At 38.8% G+C, this 23,394-nt stretch overlaps 1 protein-coding gene across 1 annotated transcript; it reads left to right on the top strand.

The window, feature by feature from the left end:
* The first annotated feature begins 1,684 nt into the window (after nucleotides 1-1,684).
* Nucleotides 1,685-18,640, top strand: LOC118945350. The gene is made up of 6 exons (XM_036968220.1): nucleotides 1,685-1,801; nucleotides 4,619-4,729; nucleotides 5,974-6,016; nucleotides 8,921-8,994; nucleotides 14,342-14,391; nucleotides 17,776-18,640. The coding sequence occupies exons 1-6, from the start codon at nucleotides 1,792-1,794 to the stop codon at nucleotides 18,043-18,045; spliced, it is 558 nt and encodes a 185-aa protein (XP_036824115.1). The 5' UTR covers nucleotides 1,685-1,791; the 3' UTR covers nucleotides 18,046-18,640.
* The last annotated feature ends 4,754 nt before the right edge of the window (nucleotides 18,641-23,394 follow it).

Here is a 23,394-nt window from a genome sequence, read left to right as displayed (position 1 = left end):
TCGAACAGGATTTTCTTTCCAAAATGGGTTTTGTCCTGAACAAGCCGTTTAGTCTCAGTGATGGATGGAGCTGAAGCTTCTCTGTCTAGAATTGAATTGAATGTACTCCAGAACTGTTTTACCTGTTTTACTGTTTTCACGTATCTTTGTTCCATAGTTTAGTTTCTTCTTCTGTTTAGTTTTTAGTTTAAGTTACGCGTTTCCTCAATGTATGTTAATCTGCAGTGTCACTAGACGCCACATACCTCCCCTTTACACTATTCCACTGTATCAAAGGAACGATCTAAGTGAGTTTCAGCTATAGCCAGTATATGTTACTATCTTTCTGTTGTTAGTATGTTATTGACTTCGTGAACCTTGTTTCTCAGGCTGCATATGTTAATGTGGGCAAAACGTTTTTTTTTAACACTTTTCTGGGTTTCTTGACTGATTTGAATGTTTTACTGAGTTTGACCCGAATTAGACATGACAGTGGTATTTAAAGTTGAGCTGAGTGGACTTCCTACACACCGCCTATACTGTGCTAACAGTATAAGTCTGAATTGACAGGCACGTGATGACTGCTGACTGTTCTGATGGGGAACAAGATTACTTTATGACCTCTGGTAAAATTTAAAATAAAAAGTTTTCAGCAGTACTACGACAACTCAACACAACAGATTATATTGATTATATTGATTATATTGATTATATTCGCTGTTGATAAGTGCGTGCATGTGTGTGTGCGTGCGTGCGTGCGTGCGTGCGTGTGTGTGTGTGTGTGTGTGCGTGCGTGCGTGCGTGTGTGTGTGTGTGTGTGTGTGTGTGCGTGCGTGCGTGCGTGCGTGCGTGCATGCGTGTGTGTGTGTGTGTGTGTGTGTGCATGTGTGTGGGTGCGTGTGTGTGCGTGCGTGTGTGTGCGTGTGTCTGTGTGCGTGCGTGCGTGTGTCTGTGTGCGTGTGTCTGTGTGCGTGTGTCTGTGTGCATGTGTCTGTGTGCGTGTGTCTGTGTGCATGTGTCTGTGTGCATGTGTCTGTGTGCGTGTGTGTGTGGTTAATGTTTGTCAGAAATAACAGCAGTTTACACTTCCTGTTGTCTCCCAATATACTCTCCATAAACTGCGCATACATTACCAAGAAAATCGTTATCTCTGCAAAAAGAAGATGTACATTTTTAGAATAATACAATGAAATACAATGAAAAGCAAAATTAGGGGTTGTTTCAGTTGTTCAAGTCCTTCAGAAAAAGGTCACCATATGTTTAAATAATAAAAACCTGAAAATTGGTCGTAGGTCTCCAGTACTAAAGTTTATTACAGTAACCAAGGGAGACTTCTCTAAAGTTAAAGTATATTCTAACCTAAAATGACAAATGAGGTCGCAACATTTCCTGTTTGCAACCGAAAAACAGAGAAGAGAGAGAGAGAGAGAGAGAGAGAGAGAGAGAGAGAGCGAAGGTAAAAATAACAGAAGATGTTAAATATAGACTGTGTTGTGAAATACCTCAGACAGAAAGAGAGAAAGAGATATATACAGAGAGAGAGAGAGAGGAGAGAGAAGGAGAGTGAGAGAGAGAGAAACAGAGAGAAGAGCGAGAGAGAGAGAAACAGAGAGAGAGTGAGGAGAGAGAGAGAGAAACAGAGAGAGAAGGAAAGCGAGAGAGAGAGAGAGAGAGAGAGAGAGAGAGAGAGGGGGGAGAGAGAGAGAGAGAGAGAGAGAGAGAGAGAGAAGGAAAGAGATATATACAGAAAGAGACAGAGAGAGACAGAGAGAGAGAGACTATTATTTACTCTATACCTCCATAATTATTCTAATGATGTCAGGTAAGACCAAAGTTTCACTTTTTTTCAAGTAAGGTCATTTCCAAATTAAACCATGTTCATAATTATCTTTAAGGTCTATATGTTGGAGTTCAGACTTTATTTGAAAAGTTTAAGTAGGAAATTGTATGAATTGTGACCTTTACAGAGGAAGATGCCAAGTCTCTAAAAGGGCTTTTCAGTCAATCACATTTCAGGTCTTTCAGAAAGCGTTCACAGAGTTTGCTTCTCCACTCACAGCTGTCCCCCAGGACAGGACATTCATTATCTTATTCATTCATTACGAATATGAAATGTAACATCCGTCTCGTATTTTAGGAAAACATGCACCTTTTTACATGGGATCATCTTGAAAACTTTCTCCGTACAGCTGAACTTTCGTCAAGGTTTTATACGGTCTAAAAATTGGTGCCTCTCTTTTCACTGTCAGCGTGGTTTTTCAGATTTATGATATCTGTAACATCCGTAACGGTTGTATCATAACATATAATGTATCGTATCTTTTCTTATTCACATATTGTTCTGTGGATTTGACGGATAATATCGTATCGTATCTTAGCCTCAGACCTCCACTGAAGGTTGAAAAAAAGATGTGTTCTAGTTAAGATTGAAAATATAATTTAAAAAATATATATAAAAAAATGTATATAGCTCTTCGTACATCAGCTGATGTCACAAAGTGCTGTACAGAATCCCAGCCTCAAACCCCCTGAACAGCAAGTAATGCAGGTGTAGAAGCACGGTGGCTAGGAAAAAAACTCCCTAGAAAGGCCAAAACCTAGGAAGAAACCTAGAGAGGAACCAGGCTATGAGGGGTGGCCAGTCCTCTTCTGGCTGTGCCTGGTGGAGATTATAACAGAACATGGCCAAGATGTTCAAATGTTCATAGATGACCAGCATGGTCAAATAATAATGTAGAGGGTGCAGCCAGTCAGGACCTCGGGAGTAAATGTCAGTTTGGTTTTCATAGCCGATCATTGAGAGTATCTCTACCGGTCCTGCTGTCTCTAGAGAGTTGAAAACAGCAGGTCTGGGACAGGTAGCATGTCAGGTGAACAGGTCCATTCCATAGCCGCAGGCAGAACAGTTGAAACTGGAACAGCAGCACGGCCAGGTGGACTGGGGACAGCAAGGAGTCATCATGCCAGGTAGTCCTGAGGCAGAACAGTTGAAACTGGAGCAGCAGCTGCATTTATCTTAAATGGCAGAACTATTTTTAGATAGAAAGATGAGAAGAGCGTTTATCAACCATCTGAATAGACCTGGAGCGTCTTTTTCAAACGAAATATACTTCATCCACTGTCCAGAAAAGTGGATTGGCAGTAGTTCATGTATATAGTCTCACGTGTATATTTCATTACAATATTTCTGAAAAACTGTAATACAAAACAAATGTTATATTTTTGTCTACATTCAACAGGTAAAGGTTAATCTACACTACCCATTCAAACGTTTGGGGTCACTTAGAAATGTCCTTGTTTTTGAAAGAAAAGCATTTTTTTTGTCCATTAAAATAACATCAACTTGATCAGAAATACAGTGTAGACATTGTTAATGGTGTAAATGACTATTGTAGCTGGGAACTACAGATTTTAATGGAATATCTACATAGGCGTACAGAGGCCCATTATCAGCAACCATCACTCCTGTGTTCCAAGGACACGTTGTGTTATCTAATATAAAGTTAATCATTTTTAAAAGGCAGTCAACCTCTTCACTGTCTTCAACAGTTTAGGGGCGACTCCGAGATGCTGGCCTTCTAGGCAGAGTTCCTCTGTCCAGTGTCTGTGTTATTTTGCCCATCTTAATCTTTTATTTTTATTGGCTATTCTGAGATATGGCTTTTTCTTTGCAACTCTGCCTAGAAGGCCAGCATCCCGGGGTCGCCTCTTCACTGTTGACGTTGAGACTGGTGTTTAGCGGGTTGTGCTAATTTTGGGGTCTGTACACTCCCCTTAATAGCTACTATAGACACACATCAAAGTTTAAATTCCATTTTTGTTTGTCCATTCCGTGAGACATTAAAGTTGTGTAGATGTAATGTCCATAAGGCTGTAGTCACAACAAAGTGTATTGCAATAGCAGAACTTTCATCTAGAAGTTTCAAAGGATAACAGCAGAATGAGATGTTTAAAACAATAAACCCTCTACTTGTCCAGACTGACTTTGTACAGACCGGGTGGATCCATCTCTGACTCATAACTAACTCCGTTCTCTCTGTTTTTTGTTTTATAGACTGTCCCTGGGGCATAATATCTCTGACCCATAACTAACTCGGTTCTCTCTGTTTTTTGTTTTATAGACTGTACCTGGGGCATAATATCTCTGACCCATAACTAACTCGGTTCTCTCTGTTTTTTTGTTTTATAGACTGTACCTGGGGCATAATATCTCTGACCCGTTCTCTCTGTTTTTTGTTTTATAGACTGTACCTGGGGCATAATATCTCTGACCCATAACTAACTCGGTTCTCTCTGTTTTTTTGTTTTATAGACTGTACCTGGGGCATAATATCTCTGACCCGTTCTCTCTGTTTTTTGTTTTATAGACTGTACCTGGGGCATAATATCTCTGACCCATAGCTAACTCCGTTCTCTCTGTTTTTTGTTTTATAGACTGTACCTGGGGCATAATATCTCTGACCCATAACTAACTCAGGTTCTCTCTGTTTTTTTGTTTTATAGACTGTACCTGGGGCATAATATCTCTGACCCATAACTAACTCAGGTTCTCTCTGTTTTTTGTTTTATAGACTGTACCTGGGGCATAATATCTCTGACCCATAACTAACTCGGTTCTCTCTGTTTTTTTGTTTTATAGACTGTACCTGGGGCATAATATCTCTGACTTTAACCTCTCTGCTACTCTTCATCTCTGTGTGTCTCAATCTCAGCTGCTTTCTGAGACACAGGGACACCAGACACAAAGCAGGTAAATTATTGCTTATTGAAAAAAATATCTTTCCCTGAGCAATTGTGTTAGTATAAAATAATATATTTTCTGTTGTTTTTTTGAATAGAATATGGCTCAATATCGTATTATTTATATTTTTAGTATGCTTTGCTCATCTTTATCAATAATAGTAACAATGATGGACCTGAATGTGTATTGTATACGTCCACATAAACAATATCATCATCAGACACCAGGCACAACACACACAGAGCACTGACACAGACACTGTCATTGACACAGAGCACCTCTCTCACGTCTCTTACCTCTCTTACCTGTCTTACGTCTCTTGCCTCTCTTACCTCTCTTATCAATCTTACGTCTCTAACCTCTCTTACGTCTCTAACCTCTCTTAAGTCTCTAACCTCTCTTACGTCTCTAACCTCTCTTATGTCTCTAACCTCTCTTAAGTCTCTAACCTCTCTTACGTCTCTTGCCTCTCTTACCTCTCTTATCAATCTTACGTCTCTAACCTCTCTTACGTCTCTAACCTCTCTTAAGTCTCTAACCTCTCTTACGTCTCTAACCTCTCCTACGTCTCTAACCTCTCTTACGTCTCTAACCTCTCTTACGTCTCTCACCTCTCTTACGTCTCTTATCACTCTTACCTCTCCGACGTCTCTTACGTCTCTAACCTCTCTTACGTCTCTAACCTCTCTTACGTCTCTAACCTCTCTTACGTCTCTAACCTCTCTTAAGTCTCTAACCTCTCTTACGTCTCTAACCTCTCTTACGTCTCTAACCTCTCTTACGTCTCTCACCTCTCTTACGTCTCTTATCACTCTTACCTCTCCGACGTCTCTTACGTCTCTAACCTCTCTTACGTCTCTAACCTCTCTTACGTCTCTAACCTCTCTTACGTCTCTAACCTCTCTTAAGTCTCTAACCTCTCTTATGTCTCTTGCCTCTCTTGCCTCTCTTACCTCTCTTATGTCTCTTACGTCTCTTGCCTCTCTTACCTCTCTTATGTCTCTTACGTCTCTAACCTCTCCGACGTCTCTTACCTCTCTTACCTCTCTTACGTCTCTTACCTCTCTTACGTCTCTGGTGTTTCTTATGTCTCTTACCTGTCTTTTGTTTCTTACGTCTCTTGGATCTCTTGCAGCAACCTAAATGGCATCTGTCATTCTGTAGGCTATTTTGTTCATCAGCATTGCTTAACTTAACTTTGTCAGTCTCATCGACTCACAGAAAAGTAATTGTCCACCATTTTGTTTTGACAGGCAATGAGCAGTTTCTCTACCAACAGCATTATCCAAGAGAGCGGTACGGGTTCATTATCATACTCCAGTAACGTGTTTCATCTACCGTTGTATGTGTGGTGTGTGTGTGTGTGTGTGTGTGTGTGTGTGTGTGTGTGTGTGTGTGTGTGTGTGTGTGTGTGTGTGTGTGTGTGCGTGTGTGTGTGCGTGTGTGTGTGTGTGTGTGTGTGTGTGTGTGTGTGTGTGTGTGTGTGTGTGTGTGTGTGTGTGTGTGTGTGTGTGTGGACAGTGTGGACAATCGCTCATCTCAAATGTACAGAATCAGAAAGTATTCAGACCCTTTGACTTTTTCAACATTTTGTTACTTTACAGCCTTATTCTAAAATTGATTAAAAAAAAGTTATTTCCCCTCATCAATCGACCCACAATATTGACAAAGCAAAAACAGGTTTTTAAATTAATTATTAAAATAAATGTATTTACATTAGTTTTCAGACCCTTTGCTATGAGACTATGAAATTGAGCTCAGGTGCATCCTGTTTCCATTGATCATCCTTGAGATGTTTCTACAACTTGATTGGAGTCCACCTGTGGTGAATTCAAATGATTGGACGTGATTTGGAAAGGCACATACCTGTCTCTGACAGTGCATGTCAGAGCGAAAACCAAACCACTAGGCCGAAGGAATTGTCTGTAGTGCACCGAGACAGGATTGTGTCGAGGCACAGATCTGGAGAAGGGTACCAAAACATTTATGCAGCATTGAAGGTTCCCCACAACACAGTGGTCTCCATTAATTAAATTTTTTTTTTTAAATTTGACCTTTATTTAACCAGGCAAGTCAGTTAGGAACAAATTCTTATTTTCAATGACGGCCTAGGAACAGTGGGATAACTGCCTTGTTCAGGGGCAGAACAACAGATTTGTACCTTGTCAGCTCAGGGGTTTGAACTTGCAACCTTTCGGTTACTAGCCCAACACTCTAACCACTAGGCTACCCTAGTCTTCAACGGAAGAAGGTTGGAATCACCAAGACTCTTCCTAAAGATGGCCGCCAGGACAAACTGAGCAATCGGGGGAGGAGGGCCTTGGTCAGGGAGGTGACCAAGAACCTGATGGTCACTCTGACAGAGGTTCAGAGTTCCTCTGTGGAGATGGGAGAACCTTCCAGAAGGACAACCATCTCTGCAATCGATCAGGCCTTTATGGTAGAGAGGCCAGACGGAAGCCACTCCTCAGTAAAAGGCACATGACAGCCCGCTTGGAGTTTGCCAAAAGGCACCTAAAGGACTCTCAGGCCATGAGAAAAAAGATTATCTGGTCTGATGAAACCAAGATTGAAGTCTTTGGCCTGAATGCCAAACGTCATTTCTGGAGGAAACCTGGCACCATCCCAACGGTGAAGCATGGTGGTGGCAGCATCATGCTGTGGGGATGTTTTTCAGCAGCAGGGACTGGGAGACTAGTCAGGATCGAGGCAAAGATGAACGGAGCAAAGTACAGAGAGATCCTTGATGAAAACCTGCACCAGAGCGTTCAGGATCTCAGACTGGGGCCAAGGTTCACCTTCCAACAGGACAACGACCCTAAGCACACAGCCAAGACAACGCAGGAGTGGCTTCGGGACAAGTCTCTTAATGTTCTTGAGTGGCGCAGCTAAAAAATGAAAACCTCTTTTTACTTTGGCATTTTGGGTTATTGTGTAGATTGATGAGGGAAAAAGCAACGTAACAAAATGTGAAAAAGTCAAGGGGTCTGAATACTTTCCAAATGCCCTGTATATCTGGCACCCAAACAAATTTATTTTATGGTAGATACACAGATGTGATTTGTAAATTTGAGTAATTTAGCAGACACTCTTATCCAGAGACACTTACAGTTAGTGCCTTCATATTCAGATAGTAGCCATAGTAAGTACATTTTTCCTCAATGAAGTAGCAGAGTCAGAGATAGTATGAAAAGACCAGCCCCAGTTTTTTTGTGATGTATATTGATGTATATTGATGTATATTGATGTATATTGATGTATATTGATGTATATTGATGTATATTGATGTATATTGATGTATATTGATGTATATTGTTGTATATTGATGTATATTGATGTATGTGATGTATATTGATGTATATTGATGTATATTGATGTATGTTGATGTATATTGATGTATATTGATGTATATTGATGTATATTGATGTATATTGATGTATGTGATGTATATTGATGTATATTGATGTATATTGATGTATATTGATGTATATTGATGTATATTGATGTATATTGATGTATATTGATGTATATTGATGTATATTGTTGTATATTGATGTATATTGATGTATGTGATGTATATTGATGTATATTGATGTATATTGATGTATGTTGATGTATATTGATGTATATTGATGTATATTGATGTATATTGATGTATATTGATGTATGTGATGTATATTGATGTATATTGATGTATATTGATGTATATTGATGTATATTGATGTATATTGATATATATTGATGTATATTGATGTATATTGATGTATATTGATGTATATTGATGTATATTGATGTATATTGATGTATATTGATGTATGTGATGTATATTGATGTATATTGATGTATATTGATGTATATTGATGTATATTGATGTATATTGATATATATTGATGTATATTGATGTATATTGATGTATATTGATGTATATTGATGTATATTGATGTATATTGATGTATGTGATGTATATTGATGTATATTGATGTATATTGATGTATATTGATGTATATTGATATATATTGATGTATATTGATGTATATTGATGTATATTGATGTATATTGATGTATATTGATGTATGTGATGTATATTGATGTATATTGATGTATATTGATGTATATTGATGTATATTGATGTATATTGATATATATTGATGTATATTGATGTATGTGATGTATATTGATGTATATTGATGTATGTGATAGTGAAATACAGGAGGAAGAGGAGGAAGAGGAGAATCAGCAGCAGGAGAATCCCATCTACGGAAACATCACTACAGGTGACATCACATCACATAACATAGCATAATATCAATGGAAACATCACGACATCACCACAGATGACATCACATAACATAACATAATATCAATGGAAACATCACGACATCACCACAGATGACATCACATCACATAATATCTACGATAACATCACTACAGGTGACATCTCATAACATCACATAATATCAATGGAAACATCACTACAGATGACATCACATAACATAACATAATATCTACGGAAACATCACGACATCACCACAGATGACATCACATCACATAATATCTACGATAACATCACTACAGGTGACATCTCATAACATAACATAATATCTATGGAAACATCGCTACAGATGACATCACAACACATCACATAACATAATATCTATGGAACATCACTACAGATTATATTACATCACATAACATAATATCTATGGAAACAACACTACAGATGACATCACATCACATAATATCTGTTGAAACATCACTACAGATGACATCACAACACATCACATCACATAATATCTATGGAAACAACACTACAGATGACATCACATCACATAATATCTGTTGAAACATCGCTACAGATGACATCACAACACATCACATCACATAATATCTATGGAAACATCATTACAGATGACATCACAACACATCACATCACATAATATCTATGGAAACATCGCTACAGGTGACATTACATCACATAATATATGTTGAAACATCATTACAGATGACATCACATCACATCACATCACATAATATCTATGGAAACATCACTACAGATGACATCACAACACATCACATCACATAATATCTGTTGAAACATCGCTACAGGTGACATCACATCACATAATATCTATGGAAACATCACTACAGATGACATCACAACACATCACATCACATAATATCTATGGAAACATCACTACAGATGACATCACAACACATCACATCACATAATATCTATGGAAACATCACTACAGATGACATCACAACACATCACATCACATAATATCTATGGAAACATCACTACAGATGACATCACAACACATCACATCACATAATATCTATGGAAACATCACTACAGATGACATCACAACACATCACATCACATAATATCTATGGAAACATCACTACAGATGACATCACAACACATCACATCACATAATATCTGGTGAAACATCACTACAGGTGACATCACATAATGCACAAAAAAAAATGCAAAATTCTTCAACTGGTGGAAGGATGGCTTAGTGGCCGGGTGGCCTAGTGGCCGGATGGCCTAGTGGCCGGATGGCCCGGATGGCCTAGTGGCCGGATGGCCTTGGCCCCCCTCTGCCTCCCCCCTGTAATCGATTAAATGTCTGTATTTTTGAACTTATGTATTCTAGCGTAACTTCAGCGTAGAACCCTCCTCTCTCTTGCTCTCTCTCTTCCATAATTTTGGGTCAGTCAAAGTGGTCAGGTATTCTGCCACTGTGTACTCTCTGTTTAGGGCCAAATAGCATTCTAGTTTGCTCTGTTTTTTTGTCAAGTAAATACTTTTTTGCTTTCTCGTGATTTGGTTGGGTTTAATTGTGTTGCCGTACTGGGGCTTGTTGGGGTCTGTTTGTGTTTGTGAACAGAGCCCCAGGACCAGCTTGCTCTCCAGGTTCATCTCTCTGTAGGTGATGGCTTTGTTATGGAAGGTTTGGTAATCGCTTCCTTTTAGGCGGTTGTAGAATTGAATGCCTCTTTTCTGGATTTTGATAATTAGAGGGTATCAACCTAATTCTGCTCTGCAAGCATTATTTGGTGTTCTACGTTGTTCACTGAGGATATTTTTTACAGAATTCTGCGTGCAGAGTCTCAATTTGGTGTTTGTCCCATTTTGTCAAACACTTGGTTGGTGAGCGGACCCCAGACCTCACAACCATAAAGAGCAATGGTCTCTATAACTGATTCAAGTATTTTTAGCCAGATCCTAATTGGTATTTCGAGTTTTATGTTCCTTTAAATGGCACAGAAGACCCTTCTTGCCTTGTCTCTCAGATCGTGCACGGCTTTGTGGAAGTTACCTGTGGCGTTGATGTTTAGGCCAAGGAGTCTAGAAACGTTCAATGGAATTCTGGAATCGAACGGAGATGGTTCCTCAATGCGGAAACTAGTAAATGGATTAAATCGGGTGTTGGAGGAGTTGCTACGGAATGGAGAGGACAACAGTCCATGTGGATTTGAGGCTATTCCTCTTGTGTTGGGAAAGTGTTTTAAACAAGCATTTTACGGGCAAGTCTACACCAATTGTATTCGGCGCATGTGATCTATACAATTTGATTTGATGCCGTTATTTCGTCATGAAGCATTAAAAACGGGACTTTTAAGCGGTTATTGTCTTGCTCTTTGCTGTAATCAGACGGCTAATATCAATACTATACATGCCAGTTAACAGATGTCATGCACTTTGACAGGTAAATATTTATAGCCCTGCTATTTAGCCAACGAGTGGCCTAATATCAAGCTAATATTTAGTTTCTTCGGCTAAACAACTCTAGTTTCGCTCTTCCAGCTTTTCCCGTGCGCAATGGGCTATAGGCTACGGACGGAAGCCTCCGCTATTCCTCGTGTCGTGAAATCCAAGGAAAAACTATAGTCTACAAAAACTACAGGACATTAATGTTGTATACATTTTTATACTCGGACTCCTAGGCTTTTCGTTGAGAGAAGCATGCTTGCTCTGGCTAATTGCTGAATGTAAAATAGTCATAGGCCAAATGAACTGGTTGGGAAAGTTATTTATTGTCTATTTCACTTGCTTTGGTAATGTAAACATATGTTTCCCATGCCAATAAAAGCCCCTTAACCTGAATTGAAATGTAAATTGAATTGAGTGCATAGTTGGGACTGATTATTAAATGGTTGCACATGACAGACAGGGATGAACAAAGTGAACAAAGTAATATCCAAACGAAGTGACAGCCATTTTACAAACATGGAAATCACTTAAAAAAGCACTTGAGCAACTGTAGGCCGTTTGTTCTTTTGTTAAATAAAGGTTAAATAAATTTTTATTTTTTTATTTAACGAGGCAAGAAATAACATGATTTAAAAGATGCGCAGGTCAAACAGCGTTTGTTGTTTATTTTCTACATTTAATTGAAATACGAGTGTCTATATTCTATTTAGCGTTAGACTACACACAACCTACATTGAAGTAGTATTTACAGTTGTCACTATGAAAATGAACAAACACAGAAGCACTATATTTGCTCAGTCACCATCTTTTAACATGAGTATACAGCGTGCAGTAGGATGCAGTCACCATCTTTTAACATGAGTATACAGCGTGCAGCAGAATGCAGTCACCACCTTTTAACATGAGTATACAGCGTGCAGTAGGATGCAGTCACCATCTTTTAACATGAGTATACAGCGTGCAGTAGGATGCAGTCACCACCTTTTAACATGAGTATACAGCGTGCAGTAGGATGCAGTCACCACCTTTTAACATGAGTATACAGCGTGCAGTAGGATGCGGTCAACATCTTTTAACACGAGTATACAGCGTGCAGTAGGATGCAGTCACCACCTTTTAACATGAGTATACAGCGTGCAGTAGGATGCAGTCACCATCTTTTAACATGAGTATACAGCGTGCAGTAGGATGCAGTCACCACCTTTTAACATGAGTATACAGCGTGCAGTAGGATGCAGTCACCATCTTTTAACATGAGTATACAGCGTGCAGTAGGATGCAGTCACCACCTTTTAACATGAGTATACAGCGTGCAGTAGGATGCGGTCAACATCTTTTAACACGAGTATACAGCGTGCAGTAGGATGCAGTCACCACCTTTTAACATGAGTATACAGCGTGCAGTAGGATGCAGTCACCATCTTTTAACATGAGTATACAGCGTGCAGCAGAATGCAGTCACCACCTTTTAACATGAGTATACAGCGTGCAGTAGGATGCAGTCACCACCTTTTAACATGAGTATACAGCGTGCAGTAGGATGCGGTTGCCGTATTTTTAACATTAATATGTAGAATAGGTTGATCAGTTGATTGACCCGTGCAGGCTACTGTTGAACGATACACTTCCCTCCAGTGTGGATGTTCGCCAACGTTTTATAGTTCTGTGTAATTTATCGTTCTAGTTATCGGCTTTGGTGTGGACGGCCCTCAACGCTCAAATTAATACATGCTTCTTACGGATAACAGGAATATGGTCTGAACACAGCAGTGTTTCTCAGCCGCGGGGTTGATTTAATGGAAATCACGATTGCAACAATGATAGCCTTCTAACAAGGGATTTCATATTCTCTGCTATTTAGTTTGATTTATAATTTTGGATGGGGGAGGGTTACATGTTTTGTTTTCTCCAAATACTCTGGGAGGCCCAGGTAAAAAAAATATATATTTTCCCCGGGGGAGAATGACAACTGTTTTCATTTCAGAGGTCGGATTACCTCCAGGTATCCCTCAATATAAATTACTATTACTCCCTAGTGACACAACATTAACATCGGTCAATTTAGGTTTTTACATCAACAAATAACCTTCAATTCATTGCATTTTCAGCTCTTATCAAAATGAGAATTAGCAAATGAAAACATTTACTCAATACAATATTTTTTTTTAAATGATATTTCTCAAAAACGTTTGTATTATTTTGTCCCATAATATAATCTGTACTATTCTCTCCCCCCCCCCCCCCCCCCCCCCCCCCTCCCCCCACACACACACACAACAAAAGGTCATTTAAAAAGAATATTAGCGAAATAACTGCTCTTCCCCCGCGACCCTGACTTTGAATACCACTGCTCTACGGTTGTATCATCTCACAGTTCTTTACATGGATTTTGACAACAACAAAAAATGTACATGTATGTATTACAAAAATGTAAAAATGTAGCCGGTTTATATTTAAAGCAAGTGTCTATAAATTCCTACCTTCACGACGAAACGCGTTTAATTTACAGTTGGAAGTAACAGCGCTATAAATATAACAGTCTCGTAGCTGAACGATAAGAATAACGGTGTTTTACAAGTATAGCTATCTTACTGCCTACTAACTGATGCAATAGAATTAGGCAGAATAACCTTTGTGTTTTGTTTGCGAACGCTATCTGACAGATAGTATCTGTAAATACATCTGTAAAGTTGTGACATCGAATACTAACAATACTATATACCCTGAACTTGTGTACATCAAGCTTCAGTTTTTCCATTTAGATATGATCATGATTGTGTTCTAGTTTCCTGAGTTAAATGGAAACGTGTGTTTATGACTAAATCGTGTGTGTGTGTGTGTGTGTGTGTGTGTGTGTGTGTGTGTGTGTGTGTGTGTGTGTGTGTGTGTGTTCTGTGAAGACCTGTGCTATGAACCCATGACCAAGCAACGTTCCAGAGACGACAGAAAGGTACGTACATCGGGCCAAAATTATTCTTGTTCATTATTGTTCACATACAACTGTCATTACATGAATATTTGCATTTTAGAATTGTTTGGTTTTAAACTGTACTGTGTAAATTAAAACAAAACAAATATATAGAGGACATAGATTGATTTACTTTAATTAACTGCCAATGCCACGTAAAACAAAATGTGAATGACGAACTATCATCTCATCTCATAATGGTCATAATTGAAAACGACGGTCTGCTGTATTTATATTTATATTTTTTTTTTTTCCACCCTGAGAGGAAATGAACTACGCCTATACTCATGTATTCATGCTAATAACAAAATGTCGAAATAGGCGTATATATATTGCAGTTATTTCGCTTAGACCACAAGTCGCTTAGACCACATGTCGCTTAGACCACACAGCTTATAGTAAGCTACATTACAAATAGCACCATATTCCTTTTATAGTTCACCACTTCTGACCAAAAGTAGTGCACTATATAGGGAATAGGGTGCTATAAGGCTCTGGTCTAAAGTAGTGCACTATATAGGGAATAGGGTGCTATAAGGCTCTGGTCTAAAGTAGTGCACTATATAGGGAATAGGGTGCCATAAGGCTCTGGTCTAAAGTAGTGCACTATATATAGGGAATAGGGTTCCATAGGGCTCTGGTCAAAGTAGTGCACTATATAGGGAATAGGGTGCCATAGGGCTCTGGTCTAAAGTAGTGCACTATGTAGGGAATAGGGTTCCATAGGGCTCTGGTCAAAGTAGTGCACTATATAGGGAATAGGGTTCCATAGGGCTCTGGTCTAAAGTAGTGCACTATATAGGGAATAGCACACCATGTTAACTCAGTCTGTTTCTAAAGTAGTTCACAGTCATCTGCTGTGGTCAAGGCTATCTCTAGTTCTCTACACCACACCGCCGTGTACAACGCAGCCAATATCTGCTTTATAGGCTATATATAGTACCATTTTTCTGAATGCATGAGAAGTTACCAAGGACAGGATGCTCTCCGACTTTCAAGTTTCAAACTTTATTTGCCACCCGCACAGGATACAGCAGGTGTAAAACAGCAGAGTGAAAGTCTTACCTTGAGACCTCTTGTAATATGATATACTAATAGTGTTCATATATAGTATACTAATAATGTTTATATATAGTATACTAACAGTGTTCAGATATAGTATACTAATAGTGTTCATATATAGTATACTAATAGTGTTCAGATATAGTATACTAATAGTGTTTATATATAGTATACTAATAGTGTTCAGATATAGTATACTAATAGTGTTCATATATAGTATACTAATAGTGTTCAGATATAGTATACTAATAGTGTTCATATATAGTATACTAATAGTGTTCAGATATAGTATATTAACAGTGTTCATATATAGTATACTAATAGTGTTCAGATATAGTATACTAATAGTGTTCAGATATAGTATACTAATAGTGTTCAGATATAGTATACTAATAGTGTTTATATATAGTATACTAATAGTGTTTATATATAGTATACTAATAGTGTTCAGATATAGTATACTAATAGTGTTCAGATATAGTATACTAATAGTGTTCAGATATAGCATACTAATAGTGTTCAGATATAGTATACTAATAGTGTTCAGATATAGTATACTAATAGTGTTCAGATATAGTATACTAATAGTGTTCATATATAGTATACTAATAGTGTTCATATATAGTATACTAATAGTGTTCATATATAGTATACTAATAGTGTTCATATATAGTATACTAATAGTGTTCATATATAGTATACTAATAGTGTTCATATATAGTATACTAATAGTGTTCATATATAGTATACTAATAGTGTTCATATATAGTATACTAATAGTGTTCAGATATAGTATACTAACAGTGTTCATATATAGTATATTAACAGTGTTCATATATAGTATATTAACAGTGTTCATATATAGTATACTAATAGTGTTCATATATCGTATACTAATAGTGTTCATATATAGTATACTAACAGTGTTCATATATAGTATACTAATAGTGTTCATATATAGTATACTAATAGTGTTCATATATCGTATACTAATAGTGTTCATATATCGTATACTAATAGTGTTCATATATAGTATACTAATAGTGTTCATATATCGTATACTAATAGTGTTCATATATAGTATACTAATAGTGTTCATATATAGTATATTAACAGTGTTCATATATAGTATATTAACAGTGTTCATATATAGTATATTAACAGTGTTCATATATAGTATACTAATAGTGTTCATATATAGTATATTAACAGTGTTCATATATAGCATACTAATAGTGTTCATATATAGTATACTAACAGTGTTCATATATAGTATACTAATAGTGTTCATATATAGTATACTAACAGTGTTCATATATAGTATATTAACAGTGTTCATATATAGTATATTAACAGTGTTCATATATAGTATATTAACAGTGTTCATATATAGTATACTAATAGTGTTCATATATAGTATATTAACAGTGTTCTTATATAGCATACTAATAGTGTTCATATATAGTATATTAACAGTGTTCATATATAGTATATTAACAGTGTTCATACATGGTATACTAACAGTGTTCATATATAGTATATTAACAGTGTTCATATATAGTATATTAACAGTGTTCATATATAGCATACTAATAGTGTTCATATATAGTATATTAACAGTGTTCATATATAGCATACTAATAGTGTTCATATAAAGTATATTAACAGTGTTTATATATAGTATTTTAACAGTGTTCATATATAGTATACTAACAGTGTTCATATATAGTATACTAACAGTGTTCATATATAGTATACTAACAGTGTTCAGAAATTGGGTAAGATCTCAGTGTTCAGCCCCCCTCCACCCCAGACCCTTCTCCCCTTAGGCCCCCCTCTGTCCAGGCCCCCTTCCCCCAGCCCGTTCCCCAGTCTCCCTCCCCAAAGCCCGTTCCCCAGCCCGTTCCCCAGCCAGTTCCCCAGCCCATTCCCCAGTCTCCCTCCCCAGCCCGTTCCCCAGCCCCTCTCCCCCAGCCCGTTCCCCGGCCCGTTTCCCAGCCCGTTCCCCAGCCCGTTCCCCAGCCTGTTCCCCAGCCCGTTCCCCAAAGCCCGTTCCCCAGCCCGTTCCTCAGCCCGTTCCCCAGCCTGTTCCCCAGCCCGTTCCCCAGCCCATCTCCCCCAGCCCGTTCCCCAGCCCGTTCCCCAGCCCGTTCCCCAGCCCGTTCCCCAGCCCATCTCCCCCAGCCCGTTCCCCAGCCCGTTCCCCAGCTCCACCAACCTTGACCTGAAATACTCCTTTGTAATAGATAGTGAAAAAAAGGCCAAATACATAATTATTCTACTGTTCCATATCCTTCTCTTCAGCCTGCGCCCCAGCCCTACCAACCCGACCTGAACTATGCTTCTCTGGACCTGAACGTGGGACAGATACCCAAGAAGAGGAAGCGTCGCTACCAGCAGGCCCAGGTTCAGGCCCAGACCGTGCCCGAGACCCAGATGGGTGGGGGTTTCCTGGAAATAGATGCAGAGATGGAGGCCTCCCTCCCCTCACGGAGTAGCAGCCCTCTGGCTTCCAGAAACAGCATCTACCTCAACAGTCTACAGATGGCACTAGAGACAGAGGAGAGGGAATAAAAGAGAGCCAAGGAGATGGGGAGGGAGATGGAGGAGGATAGAGAGTGGGATGGAGACAGGAAGTGGGAGAGGGGGAGAAAGACACAGTAGGTTATGATGGAGGGATGGAGACAGGAAGTGGGGAGAGGGGGAGAAAGATACAGTAGGTTATGATGTAGGGATGGAGATAGAGCTGGAGACGTAGGGTATGACACATGAGCTGTTCCTAGGGTCTGCTGACCTGTAACATGTGACTGGGGTTAGAGGTCAGGGAGGAAGAACAACGGTTCTAAATGTGAACTCAAGCACTCAATTAGGCAGAGAGAGCGAGAAAGAGAGGGAGAGAGACAAAGAGAATGAGAGAGAGAGAGGACTGATGTTCTTTTAAATATATGTTTTATTTAACCTTTATTTAACTAGGCAAGTACAGAGACATCATACTGACCTACTTTAACCTCTAGTCAATATGTTAGAATCAGACTTTATAGAGAAAGGGGCTCCCACTGCATAAACTGCATACATGTATATATTATTATTATTATATATTTGTATTATTACTAGTATTCGTATATACAGTATACAGTGCAGTCGGAAAGTATTCAGACCCCTTGACTTTTTCCACATTTTGTTACGTTACAGCCTTATTCTAAAAGGTTTTTTTTTTTTAAATCCCTGCATCAATCTACAAACAATACCCCATAATCACAAAGCAAGTACTGGTTTTTATTATTTTTTTTAACAGATGTATAAAAAATAAAAATCTGAAAATCACATTTACATCAGTATTCAGACCCTTTACTCTGTACTTTGTTGAAGCACCTTTGGCAGTGATAACAGCCTTGAGTATTCTTGGGTATGATGCTACAAGTTTGGCACACCTGTATTTGGGGAGTTTCTCCTATTCTTCTCTGCAGATCCTCTCAAACTCTGTCAGGTTGGATGGGGGGGCGTTGCTGCACAGCTATTTTCAGGTCTCTCCAGAGATGTTAGATCGGGTTAATGTCTGGCCTCTGGTTAGGCCACTCAAGGACATTCAGAGACTTGTCCCGAAGCCACTCCTGCGTTGTCTTGGCTGTGTGCTTAGGGTCGTCGTTCTGTTGGAAGGTGAACCTTCGCCCCAGTCTGAGGTCCTGAGCGCTCTGGAACAGGTTTTCATCATGGATCTCTCTGTACTTTGCTCTGTTCATCTTTCCCTCGTTCCTGACTAGTCTCCCAGTCCCTGCTGCTGAAAAACATCCCCACAACATTTTTCTTTATTTTGACTATTTTCTACATTGTAGAATAATAGTGAAGACATCAACACTATGAAATAACACATATGGAATCATGTAGTAACCAAAAAAGTGTTAAACAAATCAACATTTATTTTATATTTGAGATTCTTCAAATAGCCACTCTTTGCCTTGATGACAGCTTTGCACACTATTGGCATTCTCTCAACCAGCTTCACCTGGAATGCTTTTCCAACGGTCTTGAAGGAATTCCCACAAGCTGAGCACTTGTTGGCTGCTTTTCCTTCAATCTGCGGTCCAATTCATCCCAAACCATCTCAATTGGGTTGAGGTCTTGTGATTGTGGAGGCCAGGGCATCTGATGCAGTACTCCATCACTATCCTTCTTGGTCAAATAGCCCTTACACAGCCTGGAGGTGTGTTGGGTCATTGTCCTGTTGAAAAACAAATGGGATGGCAAACCAGATGGGTTGGCGTATCGCTGCAGAATGCTGTGGTAACCATGCTGGTGAAGTGTGCCTTGAAATCTAAATGAATCACGAACACTGTCACTAGCAAAGCACCATCACACCTCCTCCTCCATGCTTCATGGTGGGAACCACACATGTGGAGATCATCCATTCACCTACTTTGCGTTTCACAAAGTTACAGCGAATGGAACCAAAAATCTAGAATTTGGACTTATTGATGTCCTGTTAGTCGTGGTTTCTTTGCAGCAATTCGACCATGAAGGCCTGATTCACCCAGTCTCTTCTGAACATTTGATGTTGAGATGTGTCTGTTACTTGAACTCTTGTGAAGCATTTATTTGGGCTGAATTCTGAGGTGCAGTTAACTCTAGTGAACGTATCCTCTACAGCAGAGGTGGGCAACTCCAGTCCTCGAGAGTCTGACTGGTGTCACAGTTTTGCCCCCAGGCCTCAGCTAACACACCTGACTCCAATAATCACCTAATCATGATCTTCAGTTTAGAATGCAATTTGATTAATCAGCTGTGTTTGCTGGGGATGGGGGGGGGGGGGGGGTAGGACACCAATCAGGCCCTCGAGGACTGGAGTTCCCCCCCCCCCCCCCCCCCCCCCCGCTCTACAGCAGAGGTAACTCTGGGTCTTCCTTTCCTGTGGCGGTCCTCATGAGAGCCAGTTTCATCATGGAGCTTGATGGTTTTTACAACTGCACCTGAAGAACTGTTCAAAGTTATTGAAATGTTCCATATTGACTGACCTTCATGTCTTAAAGTAATGATGGACTGTTGTTTCTCTTTGCTTATTTCAGCTGTTCTTGCCATAATAGGGACTTGGTCTTTTACAAAATAGGGCTATCTTCTGTATACCACCCCTACCTTGTCACACACAAATGATTGACTCAAACGCATTAAGAAGGAAATCAATTCCACAAACTAACTTTTAACAAGGCACAACTGTTAATTGCAGTGTATTCCAGGTGATTACCTCATGAAGCTGGTTGAGAGAATGCCAATAGTGTTCAAAAAGTTGTCATCAAGGCAAAGGGTGGCTACTTTGAAGAATCTCAAACACAAATATATTTGTTTAACACTTTTTTGGTTACTACTTGATTCCTTATGTGTTATTTCATAGTTATGATGTCTTCACTATTATTCTACAAAAACCCTTGAGTGAGTAGGTGTGTCCAAACATTTGACTGGTACTGTATATTATTATAATTGTTAGTATTATATAACATTATATATATATATATATATATATATATTATATGTGGAAAATAAGTGTAAAAGTGAAACCTACTTGGAATAAGAGAACTTTCATGTAAATGCCATGTGACATTTAAAGGTGAACGGTTGCTGTGTGGAACATTGTGAGATTTATTATGAGAGGTGATGTAAACGTCATCGAAGGCTCAAGTCACATGGCTAGAGCTCACACACGCCTACAGTACATGTGAATACTTATGTAAACTAGATATTTCAGTTTTTTTATTTTCAATAGATGTGCAAAACAAATTCTAAAAACGTGTTTTACTTTATCATTATGGGGTATTGTGATGTCAGTATGGGGTATTGTGATGTCAGTATTGGGTATTGTGATGTCAGTATGGGGTATTGTGATGTCAGTATTGGGTATTGTGATGTCAGTATGGGGTATTGTTATGTCAGTATTGGGTATTGTGATATCAGTATGGGGTATTGTGATGTCAGTATGGGGTATTGTGATGTCATTATGGGGTATTGTGATGTCAGTATGGGGTATTGTGATGTCAGTATTGGGTATTGTGATGTCAGTATGGGGTATTGTGATGTCAGTATGGGGTATTGTGATGTCAGTATTGGGTATTGTGATATCAGTATGGGGTATTGTGATGTCAGTATGGGGTATTGTGATATCTGTTTTTTTTTGTATGTGTTTTTTTATGACATCAAAAATATAGTTTGAAATGTTTAACAAAAGTATGAATATTACTGCTGTGGCTGAACTGTTGCAGAACAGAACTGAGCAGAAAAGAGCAGAGCAGAATATAATAAATATAATAGAATAGAACAGAACAGAACAGAGCAGAGCAGAGCAGAGCAGAATAAATAGATTAGAATAGAATAGAGCAGAACAGAACAGAACTGAACAGAACAGAGCAGAGCAGAGCAGAGCAGAGCAGAACAGAGCAGAGCAGAACAGAGCAGAACAGAGCAGAGCAGAAAAGAGCAGAGCAGAATAGAATAAATAGAATAGAATAGAATAGAACAGAACAGAACAGAACAGAACAGAGCAGAAAAGAGCAAAGCAGAATAGAATAAATAGAATAGAATAGAATAGAACAGAACAGAACAGAACAGAGCAGAGCAGAGCAGAGCAGAATAAATAGATTAGAATAGAATAGAGCAGAACAGAACAGAACAGAAAAGAGCAGAGCAGAATAGAATAAATAGAATAGAATAGAATAGAATAGAACAGAACAGAACAGAACAGAACAGAGCAGAGCAGAGCAGAGCAGAGCAGAATAAATAGATTAGAATAGAATAGAGCAGAACAGAACAGAACTGAACAGAACAGAGCAGAGCAGAACAGAACAGAACAGAACAGAGCAGAGCAGAATAGAATAAATAGAATAGAATAGAATAGAATAGAACAGAACAGAACAGAACAGAACAGAGCAGAGCAGAGCAGAGCAGAGCAGAATAAATAGATTAGAATAGAATAGAGCAGAACAGAACAGAACAGAACTGAACAGAACAGAGCAGAGCAGAGCAGAACTGATGTTTATTTATCCATTACAGGCTGAGACAACAACACCGTGGACTTTTGCTGACAGTAAAGTACCCAACAACGAATTACATTTCTGCCTGAATCAATAATACAATTATAAATTATAACGTCTCTCTGTGTGCACAATTCATTTAGGCATTTATTTTTAGTTTCAATAGTTTTGGGTACAATGTTATTCAACTAAAGACATAGATTTCAAGGTCAAGTTTATGAAGAAGGTGCTACACATCCAGTGTGTCTGGGTCTCTCCAGGCCAATGAGAGTCGAGAGAATTCTTTACGACTTTGGCCATGAGGAAATGGCGGAAGCGGATGTTGAATTTGAGTCTGATGGCACTAGCAGACATGAGAGAAATGGAAAAGAATACTGAAGGGATAAAGGTTGGATAAAGACAGCTAAAATGACAATGGAAAACAAGTGGGCTAGGCTACCCATATTACCAAACCATTCAATAGCTAGGCTGTCCATATTACCAAACCATTCAATAGCTAGGCTGTCCATACTACCAAACCATTCAATAGCTGGGCTATCCATATTACCAAACCATTCAATAGCTGGGCTATCCATATTACCAAACCATTCAATAGCTGGGCTATCCATATTACCAAACCATTCAATAGCTGGGCTATCCATATTACCAAACAGTTCAATAGCTAGGCTATCCATATTACCAAACCATTCAATAGCTAGGCTACCCATATTACCAAACAGTTCAATAGCTAGGCTATCCATATTACCAAACCATTCAATAGCTAGGCTACCCATATTATCAAACCATTCAATAGCTGGGCTATCCATACTACCAAACCATTCAATAGCTAGGCTGTCCATATTACCAAACCATTCAATAGCTAGGCTACCCATATTATCAAACCATTCAATAGCTAGGCTACCCATATTAC

Source organism: Oncorhynchus mykiss, chromosome Y (assembly GCF_013265735.2).
Source record: "Oncorhynchus mykiss isolate Arlee chromosome Y, USDA_OmykA_1.1, whole genome shotgun sequence".
NCBI classification, from domain to species: Eukaryota; Metazoa; Chordata; class Actinopteri; order Salmoniformes; family Salmonidae; genus Oncorhynchus; species Oncorhynchus mykiss.
Note: the sequence above shows the minus strand (reverse complement) of the source record. Positions and strands in the feature narration are given on the sequence as shown.

Coding starts and splice junctions, on each gene's coding strand:
- LOC118945350 (XM_036968220.1), top strand. Junction 8,995..14,341: donor CTACGGAAACATCACTACAG/GTGACATCACAT, acceptor TGTTCTGTGAAG/ACCTGTGCTATGAACCCATG. Junction 14,392..17,775: donor GTTCCAGAGACGACAGAAAG/GTACGTACATCG, acceptor CCTTCTCTTCAG/CCTGCGCCCCAGCCCTACCA.